This window comes from Antedon bifida, chromosome 7, assembly GCF_963402885.1.
Source record: "Antedon bifida chromosome 7, ecAntBifi1.1, whole genome shotgun sequence".
Classification (NCBI taxonomy): domain Eukaryota; kingdom Metazoa; phylum Echinodermata; class Crinoidea; order Comatulida; family Antedonidae; genus Antedon; species Antedon bifida.
Genome location: NC_136232.1, coordinates 7,373,101 through 7,390,558, shown reverse-complemented (window position 1 = coordinate 7,390,558; position 17,458 = coordinate 7,373,101). Strand labels below are relative to the sequence as shown.

The following is a 17,458-nucleotide window of genomic DNA, read 5'->3' as shown; positions in this document are numbered from 1 at the left end:
GTATACTTAATTACACAGTATAATTTTAGATTACAAATTTTTACATGCATTTAAAAAAAATATGATACAGTTATAACCATGCATCAATTGAATGTACAGTAATAACAAACTTACTACAGTACTTTAAAAATAAATACATTCATCACATTATTATATGTTTATTCATTGAAAGATTGATAATTGCATTAAATTTATTTTAAAAATGAAAGTACAGTAGACAAAAACAAATAAATTAAATCTTATTCACTTTTTATACATTTTGCTATAACCTAATTCAGAACAATCCAGTGGCGAAAGGCAGAGGCCTGAGGCCCCTGGTTTATGAACTCTAAGTGTGCCTCCAACACTTGAGGCATCAGGCGTTTATCGACACATTTTATTGCCTGTTTTTTCTTCTGGGCACTGCTCAGGGCCCCCATAAACTCCGGGGCCCCTGGGTTTAGCCAGTGAGTCCTCATAGCCGTTACACCACTGGAACAATCATGAGTGTAATTGTAAGAGATACAGTATATGATGCGCTATAAAGGTAACAGATTTTACCGTACCTAAAGAGCCAACAACATCGTTTAAGGGTCTATTAATAATTTGTTATATAATACTAACATAATGAACTGTTAAAATTTCTTGGTTTTCATTTGACTTTTAATTTCAACTAAGTTTGTGACTTAGGAAACACTTATTACAGTAAGTTATACTAGTTAAATATCAAATTGTATGGGCAGCCATTGGGTCAATCTAAAACAATTTTTAAGTAAGTAATTTTTATACCCCAGCCCGCAACTTCAACTCCTGTATTAACCAACATGTTGTAAAAGAAATTTAATTTAAAATTAGAATGAATTTTCTGTACAACTTAAATTTCATTTCATTATTTATTTGGTCTATTTAAGTATATACAAAACAAAAAAAACTGAAATTGGGGAGACCAGGGTCAACCTAAGTGAACTTAATCACTGTAGCTGAGCCGGTTGACCCAACCCCAAAGTCAGTTTACACATAAAAGACATAAAGACAAAATACAGTTACAGCGAATCAAAATGAATATGAACTTTTCTAATGAAGGCTGATGGGCTTTCTAGGACTGCAGCATCTGTCAACGGTCTGGGAAGCTGGTCCCAGACACGGGGTAACCTGATTGCTATAGAATGGGAAAAAGCCTGTGTCCTTGATGCTTGATGTCTGAAGCACAAGCGATCATTGTGACGAGTATTTATTAAAATACAGTCATGAAAAAGTAAAATATAATTGTATTTATACACCTTTCACATCGCTTAGCTAAAAAAGAAGTTTACAAATTACACAAACACGTTTTGTATGGTGTGAATAAAAAACAAACTCCAGAGTTCAAAACATCAGAATTGAACAACTGAATGCAATCCGTTCTACAAACTTCAGAAAAGCACTGAGGATAAAAGGTACCGACTCTAAATGATGGTGTTGTTCTGAGTCAGGAGGTAATTCTCGGCTGAAAATTTATTTCTTTAATTGTATTACAATTATTTTTAATACAATTTTTAATGAATGTTTTTAATTGTAATGTATTGCATGTTTTCCATGTATGATGTAATTGTGAATGTTTTGTTAGTTTACCATATTTTCTGTCGAGGAAAACAATTTTTCCATGTACATATTTTATATATGGAACTAATAAAGATTTGATTTGACAAATTTCAAGCCAGAGTGCTTGACGAAATAAATAATTGAATTGAACTCTGGTATTGCAGGACTAATCTGGAGTCGATGTAACTGCTACTAACTAGCACTCCGGTGTCTCTCTGGAATTTAATGTGAAACAAGTTCAATAAACCAAACAAAATCCAAGATAACAATAATGAACCAGAAGTATAATAATAATTGTCAAATGTTCAGTATGGACTGTCATTACAGCCAAAATATACTTTAAAAACACTGCAATGATAATAAACTGACCCATCCCTGCTTATACTAAGGCCTGTAACCAGGACTTTGGTAAGTGATTAGGACATTTGACTGTCATACAGAGAGACCAGGGTTCAATTCCTGACAACTCCCAGTCTACTCTACTGTAAATGAGTACCTGGTGGAAAATATTAGGGAGGAAGGCAGGGTGGAAAAGAACTGGCCACCCTACCACATAATGCCTAGGCTTAGTAAAATGAGCTCCTAACAGCTCATTCCCCTATGTTCAGAAATGAATGCAGGACTTACCTTTACTTTATGTATAATATAATTAAAATGCTGATAACATATTCCAGGTTCAAAGTCAAGAATAATATTATAATAAACATCAACAGAAATCCAACAAATACTGTAAGCGTCACCACATGATATGCTATAGCCAATCAATAGGCCTACTACTACTGTATATCTTCCTCAATATAATTTGGTTTATTGTTATGCCAATTACCTAAAGGAATGCCATTGTTGAAATTTATACCTGTTCACTTCAAACAGACAAAAATTATATTCATATTCAAGGTCATACAGAAGGAAATAGATAAAAAATACCCACCTAGATTGATGGTGAAAATGAACATTTACCCAATTTTTGTTAAATTTCAGTTGATGAATTAAAATCATAGGGTCGTTTTTTTGTTTCTTTTCTTTATTTCTAATAATTGTTGGCCTGTACACGCCATAACAATTTACTTTATATCAATAACATACTTGGGTATTTATTATAAATCTAAATAACAGGAAGTTTTTAATATAAAATATAAAACCACTCCCTCCACCCAGCAGATTTAACAAATACAACAAATTCAAATTCGAACCCGAAAACATTACATTTGAAAAAAAAATATTTTTGGTGGGTCATATGTATCTGGAATAGGATGTACGAGTACTTTTGTAAATAATAACACAGACCATATTCCTACTAATTCTTTAGTTTTATTAACCATAATTATATATACAATACAATTTTAAGACAGACGAGCCTGACCAGCAGGCGTTTTAGGAAACTTTAAATTTAACCAGAAGAAGAAGAATGAAGCAGATCAAATGATTAATTCGTTACTGGAAACTGAATCATCGCACTATACACAGTATTTCCACATGAAAAAGAGAATTATTGTGATGGGTGCAGGTTAGAATTTGCATATAAATCTAAATAACAGGAAGTTTTTAATATAAAATATAAAAACATGTAGGGCCTAGACTAGGCCTAGGATAGAAAGATTAAAAAAGATTATGTAGGCATACAAATGTTTTATATATATATAGGTCTAGCCTAATTTAATTAGACACGGTCATGGAGAGTTTGTAATGTTGGGTGGAAGTTAGCAAAAATTATGGACTGAGTGTTAATACTGTTATACTGTAGTTTACTGTGTTGGCTTCTTTTTTGAAAAGCTTCGGCTTGTTGTTGTTTAAAGTGGAGCTTCACTCAGACTTTCTCAGCTTATATTATAACAGGGAATATATGGCAATATTTTCCAAAAACTAATTTCTAAAAAATCGGTCAGAAAATAGTGTTTTTTAATACATTACACTTTTTCAGTAATAATAGTTGAAATGTATGAAAAATAGCAATTTTCTGGGTGGAGCTCCACTTTAAAAAGAAATGGCGACTTGACGACCATCCGACCTCTACGATTTAAAAAAAAACACCTCTAATACTAGGTACCCTGGTCTGGGGTTCTAGCTACCGTAGAACTAGCCTAGCTAGGCCTAGCTAGGAAGGAGGGGCCGGGATTCGCCTCTTATTAGTTAGGGTAGGGCCTAGGCTAGGTTACCTCTCACTCAGCTGTGACAGCCAGGGCCTAGGCCTAGCCTAGTTGCCATAACAATTCTTTATACTAATTTCAACCAACATTAATAAATTGGCAAATATTTTACAATACTCACTTTTATAAGTCTCGAATGGGAAACCATTTCCTGCCGCCCATTCACCGTAGTACGTACGTTTTTAGATTGAAAAAGAGTACTAAATTGTTTCTCGTAAAAAAAAACACATGCAATAAAAAAAGTACGATAAAGATTTTTGATTGGTCATAACCGGCATAAATGGGAGGGGCATGCAGCGGCGGCGCATTTATACCACTCCCTCCACCCAGCAGATTTAACAAATACAACAAATTCAAATTCGAACCCGAAAACATTACATTTGAAAAAAAAATATTTTTGGTGGGTCATATGTATCTGGAATAGGATGTACGAGTACTTTTGTAAATAATAACACAGACCATATTCCTACTAATTCTTTAGTTTTATTAACCATAATTATATATACAATACAATTTTAAGACAGACGAGCCTGACCAGCAGGCATTTTAGGAAACTTTAAATTTACGTCAACCAGAAGAAGAATGAAGCAGATCAAATGATTAATTCGTTACAGGAAACTGAATCCTAGAAATTCATCGCACTACACAGTATTTCCACATGAAAAAGAGAATTATTGTGATGGGTGCAGGTTAGAATTTGCATTTAAAATTCATATATCCCTGGAGACCTGCATTGCGATGCCTGTTATGCTTTAAAAAAATAACCATTGACCTGATTTAAAAAAAGTAAGAATGTTTCTAATACTAAAATTACAAGTTTTACTGAGTAATATTTTAAACTTTTTAAAACTGGCCCGCAATTTTATGGCAAATTGATATGTTTAAGTAGACAATTTTTCAAATTTCTATAAAAAGTTAAATTTAATAGTATGAACTATAGTTATGAATGGGAAATGGTTAAAGGCATAAAATAGTTCAATTTGTGGGAAATTATTGCATCATACATCAAATTGTTGTACATAAAATTACATTCCATAACAAGATTAAAAACATAAAACTTATCTTCTCACCTTCTTGTTATGGTGGATGATACCGGAGAGGATAAAGAAGTTAGCAAAGATATTTGTTTTAGCTTTAGAAGCCTCATACTTTCACTAGGAGTTTCTTGGTTAACAATCCAATTATATAATTGCAAGTTTATATAGAAAAATAGTTTATGTTGAATTTGACTTTGTAGAAATGAATGCAGCATATGCACGTAGATATCTCTTTACATTTCACACAAACTACACTCAACTGTCCCAATACCAGACTCTCTGAAAACCTGAAACTCTCCCAATACCAGATTTTAAGTCCAAACAGTCCCAAATTCATTTTTATCATAAAAACACATTCCGAATACCAGACTTTTCAGAAAACCAGACATATTTGGCCAGCCCAAAGGTGTCGGGTATTGGGAGAGTTGACTGTGTACAATTTTACATAGCTATCAAATCCATGATAATTCATGTTTATTAACACTGGTAACAACAATTTGTGTGCAATGATTGGCAGGTGAACATTTGCTCCAGAATGATTATTTTACTGTAAAACCCATTGCACTGTGATTCAGTAGTGATGGTATAACTCATACTATTTAAAGTAAATAATTATGAACTTCTTTATTTCAACAATTCATTACTTACATTGTGCACTTACAATATATAGCATTTTCTATGGTGTAACATAGAACCAAGATTAATAGCATTAAAACCAAAATCAAAGACTATTCTGATTTTTCTTAAAATGTTATAGAGTCATATAATAGTCATAAGTTTTGATTAAGTTAAAATGTACATTCACATTAAAATATATCTTTTTATGAATATAGCTTCAATTTATTTGAAAAATAGTATTTGTGGTATACCTACTACATTTAATAAAAAAAGTCTCATTTTGAAATTTAAAAATCCCCAAATTACATTTATGGAATGTTTAAATAGTACTGGGTTTCTTCTGATTAGGTGAATAATTTCTGATACAATTATTTCTATTCTATGTTTATACCATTTATGTACAAATCAGTCATTCTCAAAAGTAATAGGTATTACAACTACTATGTATATTATATCTATGGAATGCTTAAAATAGTACTGTTTTTCTATTACATAAACAATTATTTGGATTCCACTCCAAAACATTTTTTTTTACAGTAGACTATTTTGTCTACTAATTAATTCTGCATACTGTAGGCCTGCATTTTAGGTAGGATACTTGTACTAACATAATGTATACTATTAAAAACTATTATTCATTATATTACTTATTTTTAAAGGATTCATCTTTCAAGTGTTTTGTACAAATTAAATGAAAAGTGATAAGGAAGATCATCTTACTCTTAACAACTGGCCAATGAAAGGACAACGTGTTTGTTTTATCATCATGAGAGACATGTAGTATGTCATATTGTCGGTGACATTGAGATATTTTAAAAAACATTTTGAGAGATCATCTTTTAAAGTTGTTGAAGGGCCTGTTTCTATTGAGCAGAAAATACGGAATACCTTGCCAGCAGAAATGGGTCTCCACAAAAAAGAACCGATCTTAAAAATGGTTTCCATGGATAAATTTTTAGCTGCAACACAATCTCGGTCTCAATTTGACCCCAAAAACTGAACTCTGCTGCACTGGGACGATTGTGGTCAACTCTCAGTCAAAATCGCGCGAAAGGGCCTAGGCCAAGTCATTTTTATTTCTCTAGATAGGTAGTGAGTATTTTATTTAACTAAAAAAAGTGGACCGATGCAATTACGAGGTTCGTAATAAATATGTGGGGAGAGAAAAAGATGAGGGGGAGGCTAGCCGGGAGTCGGAAGAAAGACTCGCATGTTTATAAGAATATTGTAAAGCATATGAAAGACAAGTTCAACTTGACAATATCGGAGGGTTCGACGTACCTATACTTTAACCAAGGACCACAATAGCATGTCAGGTAATAATGACAGGATTACCTGCCCCTTCTATGATGAACTGGATGCAATTCGTTGGGATCGGGCTATGCGAAAAAAAGTATACATGACCTTGATTCCGCCTAATGAACTGCATTGTGGTATATAATGAGGTCATTCATAACGAACGCACATGGACGGAACCGGTTTTATTGGAGTAAAAATTGAGCTGCAACGCAATCTTTATTTATAAACAACTGCCGAAACCGGTTTCCAAGAAAACCGTTCTTTTTTTATTTTTCCATAGAAACAGGCCCGAAAAGAAGAAGTCCTGAACCCAACCAGGTTGTTGTGTTAACTTCATGTACCACTTCTTTGATTACTATACAGGATAAATCTATACCTTAGGCATGTTATCATTTACATAATCACAGCAATGTTCATTCAAAGGCTCTTGATTAAAATATTATATACTGTGTACAAATAAGTTCTGGTTCCCAGTCTTCCACTTGTGTCATCATTTCATTACAGTAATTTACAGCAGTTCATCTGATTTTTGTAACATGCATTACTCTTTTCATTGATATTCTGTGGTGGAATAATACAAAATTAGTGATTAATAGGAGTGTGTAGGAGTTGTGTCTGGTCATGGTTTGTGCCAATATGATGTCATTTAATAATATTTCTCACAAAACAAGCATTTTTCTTTGGAAAAATTAATTAATGTACATGTATTTTGAGAATAATTTATAAATTTGTACAGCACAATTCAACAGTACCCTTCAATAGGTCTGTTAAATAATTGTATTTATGTTATTACATGGTTTCATCAATTCTGCTGTAAAATCGTATTGCTGATGTCACAAGTGACATAAGTTGTATATATATTGTGCTAGTCTAGACTTTCCCTTTTTTTCACTATTTAAACTTTTCTTTTGTTTTAGGAAGCTATTGTGTGAAGCCAGTGGAGCAGAGTGTTGTGTTACAGAGAAGGATGGTGTGGAGGTCTCTGATTGGTGGAAAAGGATAAGGTGGTTGTATGTGTGCAATTGAGGGATTTTTGAGGGAGATGAAAAAATGATAGGAGACAGAGAAGGAGTGCTATGTTAAGCAAGGATAGGAGAAAATTGATATGCATTATAAATAATAATAAATAATTTTACTAATAATACAAGAATAAACTAACAAAAAAGAATATAGAATACCTTCCAGATTTCTTTTTCTTTTCTTTTTTTTTGGTCTAGCTTCACCTGAAACAAGAAGAGGTACATTTTAGTAACTAACATTAAAATCAGTGCTGTATCTTCAATTTAACTGATTGTAAACCGTCTCATTGATGTTCTGCTGCCATTTACACCCTATATTAGTTCTTTACTCTATATATTTCTCCATGACTGGTTGTCTTATCTTAGTTAATTTTCAATTCATACTTTTACAGCACAATCAATGTTAGACCAGGCTAAAAAACAATCAAGTTTATTATCAAAGATTATCATGCCAAAAATGATAGATTTAAAAAAAAAGAAATATTATGATAGAACGAGTAATATGAAATCATGTTTGAATAAAGAATACCTTCTGGAACTCTTGGTGGTGTGAGCTGTCTTGATGTTCCAGGTTCATCTGTAAAAAGTTGTTTTATTATACAATGTATAACAATTAGCATTCACGTTTTCAAACTTTCATAAATAATAATTAAAAATATTCTGAATTTATAAAGGGCTTAATATTGTGAAACCTCTAAGCGCAGTAGATACAGTATTACCCCGGTCATTTTTTAAAATCAAACACATCACACATGCTCCCATAATACAGCTAGTAATCAGCGCAAATTGTGTTTTGACCTCACCAGGTACCCATTTGTACACCTGGGTGGAGAGAGGCAAACATAAGTAGAGTGTCTTGCCTAAGGATACAAGCAATGTGACTACCTATCTTGCTAAGTTGTTCTCTCTTTTTACCCTTCCCTCCCACGCACACAAGGTCTTTAGTTAAATTTTGAATTTTGTAGTTTTTTGCATCCATCTAAATATATTCAATATATTACATGGTTTCATCAATTCTGCAGTAACATTTTATTGCTGAATTTTTGTACACAAAATACAGTAATATAAAAGATTGACTAATTTTACTAATATTACAAGAATACACTAACAAAAGGAGAAAAATCTATATTATATCATAAGACAAAAGAATAGAACAAACCTTCCAGATTTCTTTTTCTTTTTTTTTTTTTTGGTCTAGCTTCACCTGAAACAAGAGGTACATTTTAGTAACTAACATTAAAATCATTGCTGTATCTTCAATTTAACTGATTGTTAAAAAAAAAAAAATTTTATGATAGAACGAGTAATATGAAATCATGTTTGAATAAAGAATACCTTCTGGAACTCTTGGTGGTGTGAGCTGTCTTGATGTTCCAGGTTCATCTGTAAAAAGGTGTTTTATTACACAATGTAGTAACAATTAGCATTCAAGTTTCCAAACTTTCATAAATAATAATAATAATATTCTGAATTTATAAAGGGCTTAATATTGTGAAACCTCTAAGCGCAGTAGATACAGTATTACCATTTTTTGGATCAAACACATATGGGAACATCATACTCCCATAATACAGCTAGTAATCAGCGAAAATCGGGTTTTGACCTCACCAGGTACCCATTTGTACACCTGGGTGGAGAGAGGCAAACATAAGTAGAGTGTCTTGCCTAAGGATACAAGCAATGTGACTACCATTGGATTCAAACAAATGATCAGTATCCAACGTTCAACACACTGCGCCCTCACATTTATGGTAGCATTAGGAACAAGTTAATTGTTTTCCACTATCTTGCTACCTCCAATTTGTTCTCTCTTTTCACCCTTCCCTCCCACTCAAGGTCTTTTGCTTTTAGCTTTGGTTTTACTTGACTTTACTCTATATATTTTTCCATGACTGGTTGTCTTATCTTAGTTAATTTCTAATTCATACTGCACTTTTACAGCACAATCAATGTTAGACCAGGCTAAAAAACAATCAAGTTTATTATCAAAGATTATTATGCCAAAAAATGAAAAGAAGAAATTATTATGATAGAATGAGTAATATGAAATCATGTTTAAATAAAGAATACCTTCTGGAACTCTTGTTGGTGTGAGCTGTCTTGATGTTCCAGGTTCATCTGTAAAAAGGTGTTTTATTATACAATGTAGTAACAATTAGCATTCAAGTTTCCAAACTTTCATAAATAATAATAATAATATTCTGAATTTATAAAGGGCTTAATATTGTGAAATCTCTAAGCGCAGTAGATACAGTATTACCCCGGCCATTTTTTTAAATCAAACACATATGAAAACATCATGCTCTCATAATACAGCTAGTAATCAGCGCAAATTGTGTTTAGCTCTCACCAGGTACCCATTTATACACCTGTGTATAAATTAAAGTATGTAAGTGTTTTTCACACTTTAACCTCATGAAATTATTTGTACTATCGCACTTAAACATTATTTGTATAATATTATATTTCATAAGACAAAAGGATAGAACATACCTTCTGGAATTTTTTTTCTCTTTTTATTTTTTGCTGGTTTAGCTTCACCTGAAACAAGAATAAAAAAATTGTTAAATCAGTAAACCGTCTCAATGATGTTCTTACTTTGTCTTACTTAAGCTCTGTCTACACTATCAAAAAATATTTTTTTGTCACATAGAAGTTTCATAGTGTAGACAGAGCGTTAATTAATTTTGAAAGCTGCTTTCACATCGCATCCGGATTTGGTCCGGTGCCAAGAGAAAAATATCATGGAAAATGGGTTCAGAGGTAAATTTGTACGATTTGAATCCGTACCCGATTCAGGCTCCAAGTTTGGTGAAATGGATCAAAGAGATGCCATTTCTTTGCTGAAATCTTACACATTTTTTCTAATGACCTTGCTTGACAACGAATAACTAAATTTATGCTAAATGTCAAAGCACGCTCAATGCTTGCGATGTTTGCCTCTGATGTAAAAGTAGCTTTATGCATAATAAAGTTCTTGCCATTAATTTTAGCCATGGTTGCTTTGTGCATATTTTTAGTTATTGATTAAAGAATTTGTTTTAAATATTTTTATATTTCAATTTATTTCCGTGGGTGGGTGGGGGGGGGGGGGGGGCGCGGGGGGTTGTTGTCATATAAGTCAGAAAGACTTTTAAGTTTGACTCTTTAACATTAAATATGAATACGAAAAAAAAATATACATAAACTAATAAAAGAAAACAAAGCTACAATTTCTATTTAAACCACTTTATCCGATCTTAACTGGTCTATTATAATAACGTTATCATATCTTGAAAATAAATAGTTCTTGTATACTAATTTAATTTGTCTTTGAAATGATATTGTGACATGTTGGGCAGTTGTTCCTCTTTCTACAACCACTTGTACACAATTATACAGTACATAATGCCTTTAACCACATTTTTTTTCCAAATTTGTTTTATATTTTATACAGTACAATACATACTTTTCAGTATCTCTTTGTCATGTTCCTCACTGCTGAAAAACCATGACGTGACATATATTCATGGCAACAAATGTGTTCAAAATATTATTCCTACCTTTTGTTAGAATTTCCAGAGGCCCTTTAACCTTCATGAGATTCAGACTGTCGATGAATGGCTTCATGTTTTTTTCACAGATGATATCCCTTGTTTCAAGGTCCAATATCAACTCCCAGCTATTCTTGTAAGGAATGTTTCTTGCATTATAGAAGTCGTTGATTGCCCTCACATTTTCTGGGGTTAGTGCAAGTCCGAAATCTATCCACTTAAGTCTGTCTTTCAATATTGAAATGGTGATTTCTTTGGCATTTGGAAAGAATACAATTTGATCTTGAATTTTTGTTCCTAACCCAAAATGTCCTGTTGCCTTTATGGTTTCAAGAAACAGTGTGAAATCTCTGTTTGTTACATGACTGGAATCAATTAGTGAATTGATCAAGTCTCTAATTGTTTTGGATGCATCAGCTAACACACTAGGAGGTACAAGGTTTTTATACAATAATTTCAGCAAACTCAGAGAGTCAGGTGTTTTATACCATTCAACAAAAGTTTCTTTAATGTAACCAAAGTTGAGATCCAAAATTTCTAGGAAAACAAGAAACATCAAGAAAATTTAAATGCAATATAAAAATGTTGATAACAAACCAAAAAATCCTTTACAGAAATAAACATCTAAATCGAAGTTTCCGTAAACTATGGGCCGCGAAACATTCTTAAGGGCCACAGGATGGCTTTAAGAGATAAAAAAACAATGATCGTTGAAACACCTTTTAACATGGTTTAATGTTGCTGAAAATGTTTGATGTGCGTCTTGTTTTGATCAAAATAAGTGTAATGACAAATTCTGAATCGCACCCTTCACTCCCTCCAGACCGTCCAAAATTATATAAACACTTGCCTGTGTTGTGGCCAAGCGGAGCCAGCTAGCAACCTCCTGAAACACCCCTCACCCACCCTCCTGGGGGAACACTGCAAATTATGTGTTTATTTGGATTATTAGTTTCATTTTCCCATGATCTAGGTGGTCGTAGGGGTGTAGCAGACGAGGTACAGTAGTACTCATCATGATACAACACTCAGGCATATGCCATATCTCCCAACGGTGCCTATCTCCTCTCTGGGCTAGATGGCCGTCGTTAGTTCTCCTGAACCGACGCCCTTGTGGGTGTCCAACCACCCTCCACACCATGCTCCTAAAGGAGTTTATATGGTTACACCGGGGTAACCCCTACTCAGAAGATGTACTAGGTTCTTTAAAGTGCACATGAGCTATGTGTATACTAAACCTACGGTATATACAGTAGTCCTTATCCGAGAAGACTCGTTCTACCACAAATAGAGTGAGCCTCGACCCCTTGCCGATGCTATGGCTACGTAATTACGGTTCCACTGTCTTAACCGCTCACTCTATTTGGATTATATAGACCGGAATTAACAGACACTGGATGACATGTTACTGAAACTAAAAGTTTTGACCAGATCTTATTTATAATTGTAGATGCACTAGTACTGGAATATAAAAAATGACAGAAGATACAGACCAAGCTACTTGTCAAACACAACTGATCAAAATAGCACAGATCAATTACAAGTGACAAGACATGAACCACTAAACTATTATGGACAAAATGTAAGAGTCCTAGATCATATACAACATCATCATCATCATCATATATATATATATATATATATACGCTGATGATGTTGTAGGAAAAACGATTGAAAAAATTAACTATAACCTACAAAAGACAGTTTGATAATGTTTAAATATGGTACTCCAAGAATAAAATAAAAATATATACAGATAAAACTAAAAGCATGTTAATTAAAAATAAAAATATTCCATATTGTAAACTTGAAGTTCATCTAGGAAATCAGTATTAATGAAAATGTTTCACACATTAGGTACCTAGGACTTGAAATTGATGACAAGCTATCTTGGAAGCACCATATTACAACTGTAATAAAACTATCAAAGCTTTCATACAATTTAAGCAAACATTTAACAATAAAATTATATCTAAACAAAATACAACCATGTATGGACTATGATATCTCAGTTTTGGGTAATCATAGAGAATTAAAACGAGAATACACAAATTACAAAAAAGAGCTGCAAGCATTGTTACAAACAATTTTAAATTATAAAAATTATAAATTACATAATAAATGACCTATCTTGGAAAACATTTCAAGAAGAAGAAATTATGCAATATCATGTTCAAATGTTTTAATGGCACTGCACCTTCAAGACTATGTAATGGAATAGAAACGGTATTCGACAGACATGGTTATAACACTAGGCAATCTGAAACACTTATATGGTTCCCCTAAGCCAAATGTCCAAATAATGAGGAGCCCGCTCAAATTTGCTGGTTCTCATGTATGGAACGATCTACTGCAAGAAATTAAATTGTCAAATTATTTTAATTTCAAATCACTATTTTACCGTTTTGGTTAAATCCAGTTCCATTTTATAAACTGTATTTTAGAAATTTATTTTTTAGATTATCTTTTTAGATTATTTTATTGCTACTATATTTGTAGACATCCTTTTATAAAACATTGTAAATATTGTTTGTCTTTGTATTGTAATTTTTAGAGTTTGATTAGCAAGTTTTAATGTCTTTTTATGAATGTTTTGTAAGTTATTGATTTAAATAAATAAATCATATAATGGAGGAAATAAATGATAATATCAAGGAAATGAGAATTAGGAATTGTTGACATTCATGTACAAAAATGGTACAAATTTGGGCAACATATACCGGAGATTTTAATAAGAAAAATTGAATTTGAATAAAACAATACCTTTTGGATTTCTTTGAGTCTGTCTTGATATTACATGTTTATCTGTAAAAGGTAAAATGTAGAATTTCAATTTCTAAACTTTCTTCTATGGAAGCATTTGAATTACTTTTCATCCAGGATCTTTTCACCCTTCTTGTAATTCTACAATTGACATTTTTTAATCTGTTAATTTTGGGACTGGGCAAATACTTTTTGATACAGTCCTGTCCCCCACATTGATGTATGGTACAGAAACATTGAAAACTAGAGGGTACTCCGAGAGTACAAACCTCTGCCTACTGTAAAATTCCCCTACATAAAATGTCCCCGGAAAATATATATATATATTTTTTTTTTTTTTTTTTTATTAGGTCTAAGTGTAAATAGGCTAACTGCACACTACAAAGTTGTGGATGAGAGTTTGGTGTAATGGTTATGTATCCAGCCTCTCACAGTTGAGATCGCTGGTTGAAGTCCCACTGAAGTTTTTTTTTTTATTATAATTTTTTTTTATTTCTTTTTTTTTTTTTTTTTGTGGACCTTGATCTTTGACCCTGACCCTTCAAAATTTAACCACAATTATATGATGAGTTATTGATCATTGTGGCTAAGTTTGGTGAGAATCGGATAAAAACTGTGGTCTCTAGGCAGTAAAATAGTTTTTTGTTAGTTGTGACCTTGACCTATGACCTTTTCCCCTCAAATTCGAACTCAGCCGAGCTTTTGAGGCATAGATCATTGTGGCCAAATTTGGTGAGAATCGGATAAAAACTTCCAGGCTGTTCACAAACACACACACAAACACACGCACGCACACACGCACCCAAACATACAGGGGTGAAAACATAACCTCCTTGGCGGAGGTAATAACAACAACAGATTGGAGTAGGATTCAAACCTCAGAAATGAGACCCCTCAGAGCAATTGTTAATAAGACCAGATTTGACAAACTAAGAAATGAGGAGATCCGGAGAAAACCATCAGAAACAAAACTGAAGCTGCCCAGCTAAGATGGCTAGGCCATCTGGAAAGAATGAATGAAAAGAGATGTTGGAATTGGGAACCATGTGGTACGAGACCAAGAGGAAAACCAAGAAAAAGGTGGATGGACACAATAAAAGATATCTTAAATAGAAATAACATGCCCACAGTACAAGAACTGAGAAATAGCGGAGAGATGCTGGATAGACAAAGGTGGAGAAAGAGACTAGCACCACTGACAGGCGAAAACCTACCTGAGAGCTAAGTAAGTAAAGTAAACAATATTCATGTTCATTAAATGAAAAGAATTAAAAAGAGATTATGTCAAAAAGTAGGATTTTAGGATAGAATGAGTAATACAAAATCATGTTTGAATATACCTTCTTGAATTCTTTGTTCAAGCTGCCTCGATGTTCCAGGTTCATCTGTAAAAAATCATTTATAGCAATTAATTTCCAGCTTTCTACTACACAAATTGTTCTATCTCTCTATCTCTCTTTTTACCCTCCCCCTAGAAAAATCTAGTATAATACAAAATAGAACATACCTTCTGGATTTTTTGAATGCTTTTTTGTTGTTCTAGCTTCACCTGAAACAAGAATTAAGAAAAGAAAATAACTTTAAAATCACTGCTGTTTCTGCAATATCACTATTTTTCACTGATTTTACCCTATATTAGTTAACATATTATTCCATAGATTTGTCATGGCTGGTTTGTCTTATCTTATTTAATTGCATGATGCAAGTTCAACCAAGTCCTGTCCTAAAACCTAAAACAGGTCAGAGTGTAAGAAATATGTTGAGTATATAATTCAAATAACACAACCAATTATTTATCAATCATAAGTATTCAAAATTTGTGCTTACTAGTCTTGTCTTATGGCCTGCACTTATCTTTTGTCTTTTTCGTATTATGATGCTCTTTATTCTTTCTAATCTAATAGAATTAATTCGATAGGCCTTGAAAATGTCTACAGTAATAATTCACACCTCTTTCAATACAAATAATAACCTCAACTCCACTTGCATTCGATTGGCATTTCCAAAACATTTTAATGACTTACAAGTAAGTTCCAGCTCAGGAAAGGTATTTGTGTTTTGTGATGATGATATTGTTGCTTCTAGAACATTTGGTGGATCATTTCTTGTAAACTTGAACAGTCTCCATGGAATTTCATGCCATAATTCATCAGCACTGAAAGTCTGTAAAATAAATTGTGAATAAATCTTTTCATACAAAATAGACTGGTGTATCAAAAAGTGTAAAGAGCAGAAAATGGTATTATTCTGTTCATTCAACTTCACTACTTTATGTTCCAGCTTGCAAACACAAACAAAATGAAAAAAAATCATGAAGAATATGATTTTATTGATTTATGCGACTAATAAGAGAAATTATTGCATTTGCATCTTATTTCTATTTCTAACAATTAACAATGTCATTTTAAGATGTTTTTATCAATGACACAATAATAAAAATAATGCCCTTGATTCTATCTTGAAGTCCATCCAATTTTTTCTTCTATATACAGGTCTTGAAATTATTACTGAGGTTGCAATTTTATGGAAATTACCTGTTTTTTCGATGATTTAGGTATTTGCCATCCAGTATTAATATCTTTTACACGGATGCTCAATTTTTCGTACAACAAATTTCTACATGTGGGCAGTTCTAAACGTTCTTCATTATGTTCTTTTTCCTCTTTTAATACAGCCTGAAAGTTATTCAAAGAATGAAATCAAAATTAGTCAAGCTGTCATTCTTTCCAGTAGTGTAATTTAACACAAAAAAAAGCAATAAAATTGCAAAATATATGGCAATGTCAAATTGGGACTGAAGAAAATATAACTATGAAACAATTTTCAAGCTTGACGCCCTTATGATGAAATATTTTTGTAACATAATTCCTCTAAAAAAAGTTTAAATCTGTATTAAAAATTAACAATATACAATTACATTGTAGTCTCCCGGGTTCCAAGTTCTCACTCGAAGTTGATATTTATTTAGGTGCATTTTTCCAAACACACCAAATGATACACTTCTTCTACCATCATCATTTTTTCTTTTAGCAGCCATTTTTGTCTTGGTAAAATGAATTAAATTTACCACACATCGACCATTGTGTAAAGAAAAATGTATGTCATTGTCATCACTTTGAAGCTTAATCCTTCTCCATTCATCTTGAAAACTTTCTTTAACAAGTAAAGTGAATTCCCAGCATTCTTCATTTACAGCATTGTATGGGAATGACAGGATACAATGGTTTTTGAAGACTGTGCCTGGTGGTCCACATCTGACAGTAGGTGAAACTATTGTTTCAAATTTGCTTTTTTTTTTTTCCATTTTGTTTTGTTCCAAACATTCTCTAGAGAAATGTCAACTGTTTTCCCCTCTTCAATTGCTCCTGGATTTATGACCAATTTTATATCTTCATCCTTAAGGTAAAGAGTACCACCTGTGCAGTCCACAACTTTTGTAATTTTATCTGCAGAATTAAAAAGAAACCTGTGTTTTCAGTTAA

General features: G+C 32.6%; 1 protein-coding gene and 1 long non-coding RNA gene across 2 annotated transcripts in view; both read right to left on the bottom strand.

Moving 5' to 3' along the window:
• Positions 1-6,250: 6,250 nt before the first annotated feature.
• Positions 6,251-11,306, bottom strand: LOC144847683 (uncharacterized). The gene is made up of 8 exons (XR_013613771.1): positions 11,223-11,306; positions 10,174-10,221; positions 9,751-9,798; positions 9,016-9,063; positions 8,840-8,884; positions 8,210-8,257; positions 7,840-7,884; positions 6,251-7,222 (listed from the first exon to the last, which is right to left on the bottom strand). It is a non-coding gene; the product is annotated as an uncharacterized LOC144847683 (long non-coding RNA).
• Positions 11,307-17,148: 5,842 nt separating this feature from the next.
• LOC144847623 (uncharacterized) overlaps positions 17,149-17,458 on the bottom strand; it is a 61,884-nt gene continuing 61,574 nt past the window's right edge. The window contains exon 17 of the mRNA XM_078704077.1: positions 17,149-17,422. Coding sequence (XP_078560203.1) covers positions 17,247-17,422 — 176 coding nt within the window. The 3' untranslated portion in view covers positions 17,149-17,246. The remainder of the gene's footprint in view (positions 17,423-17,458) is intronic.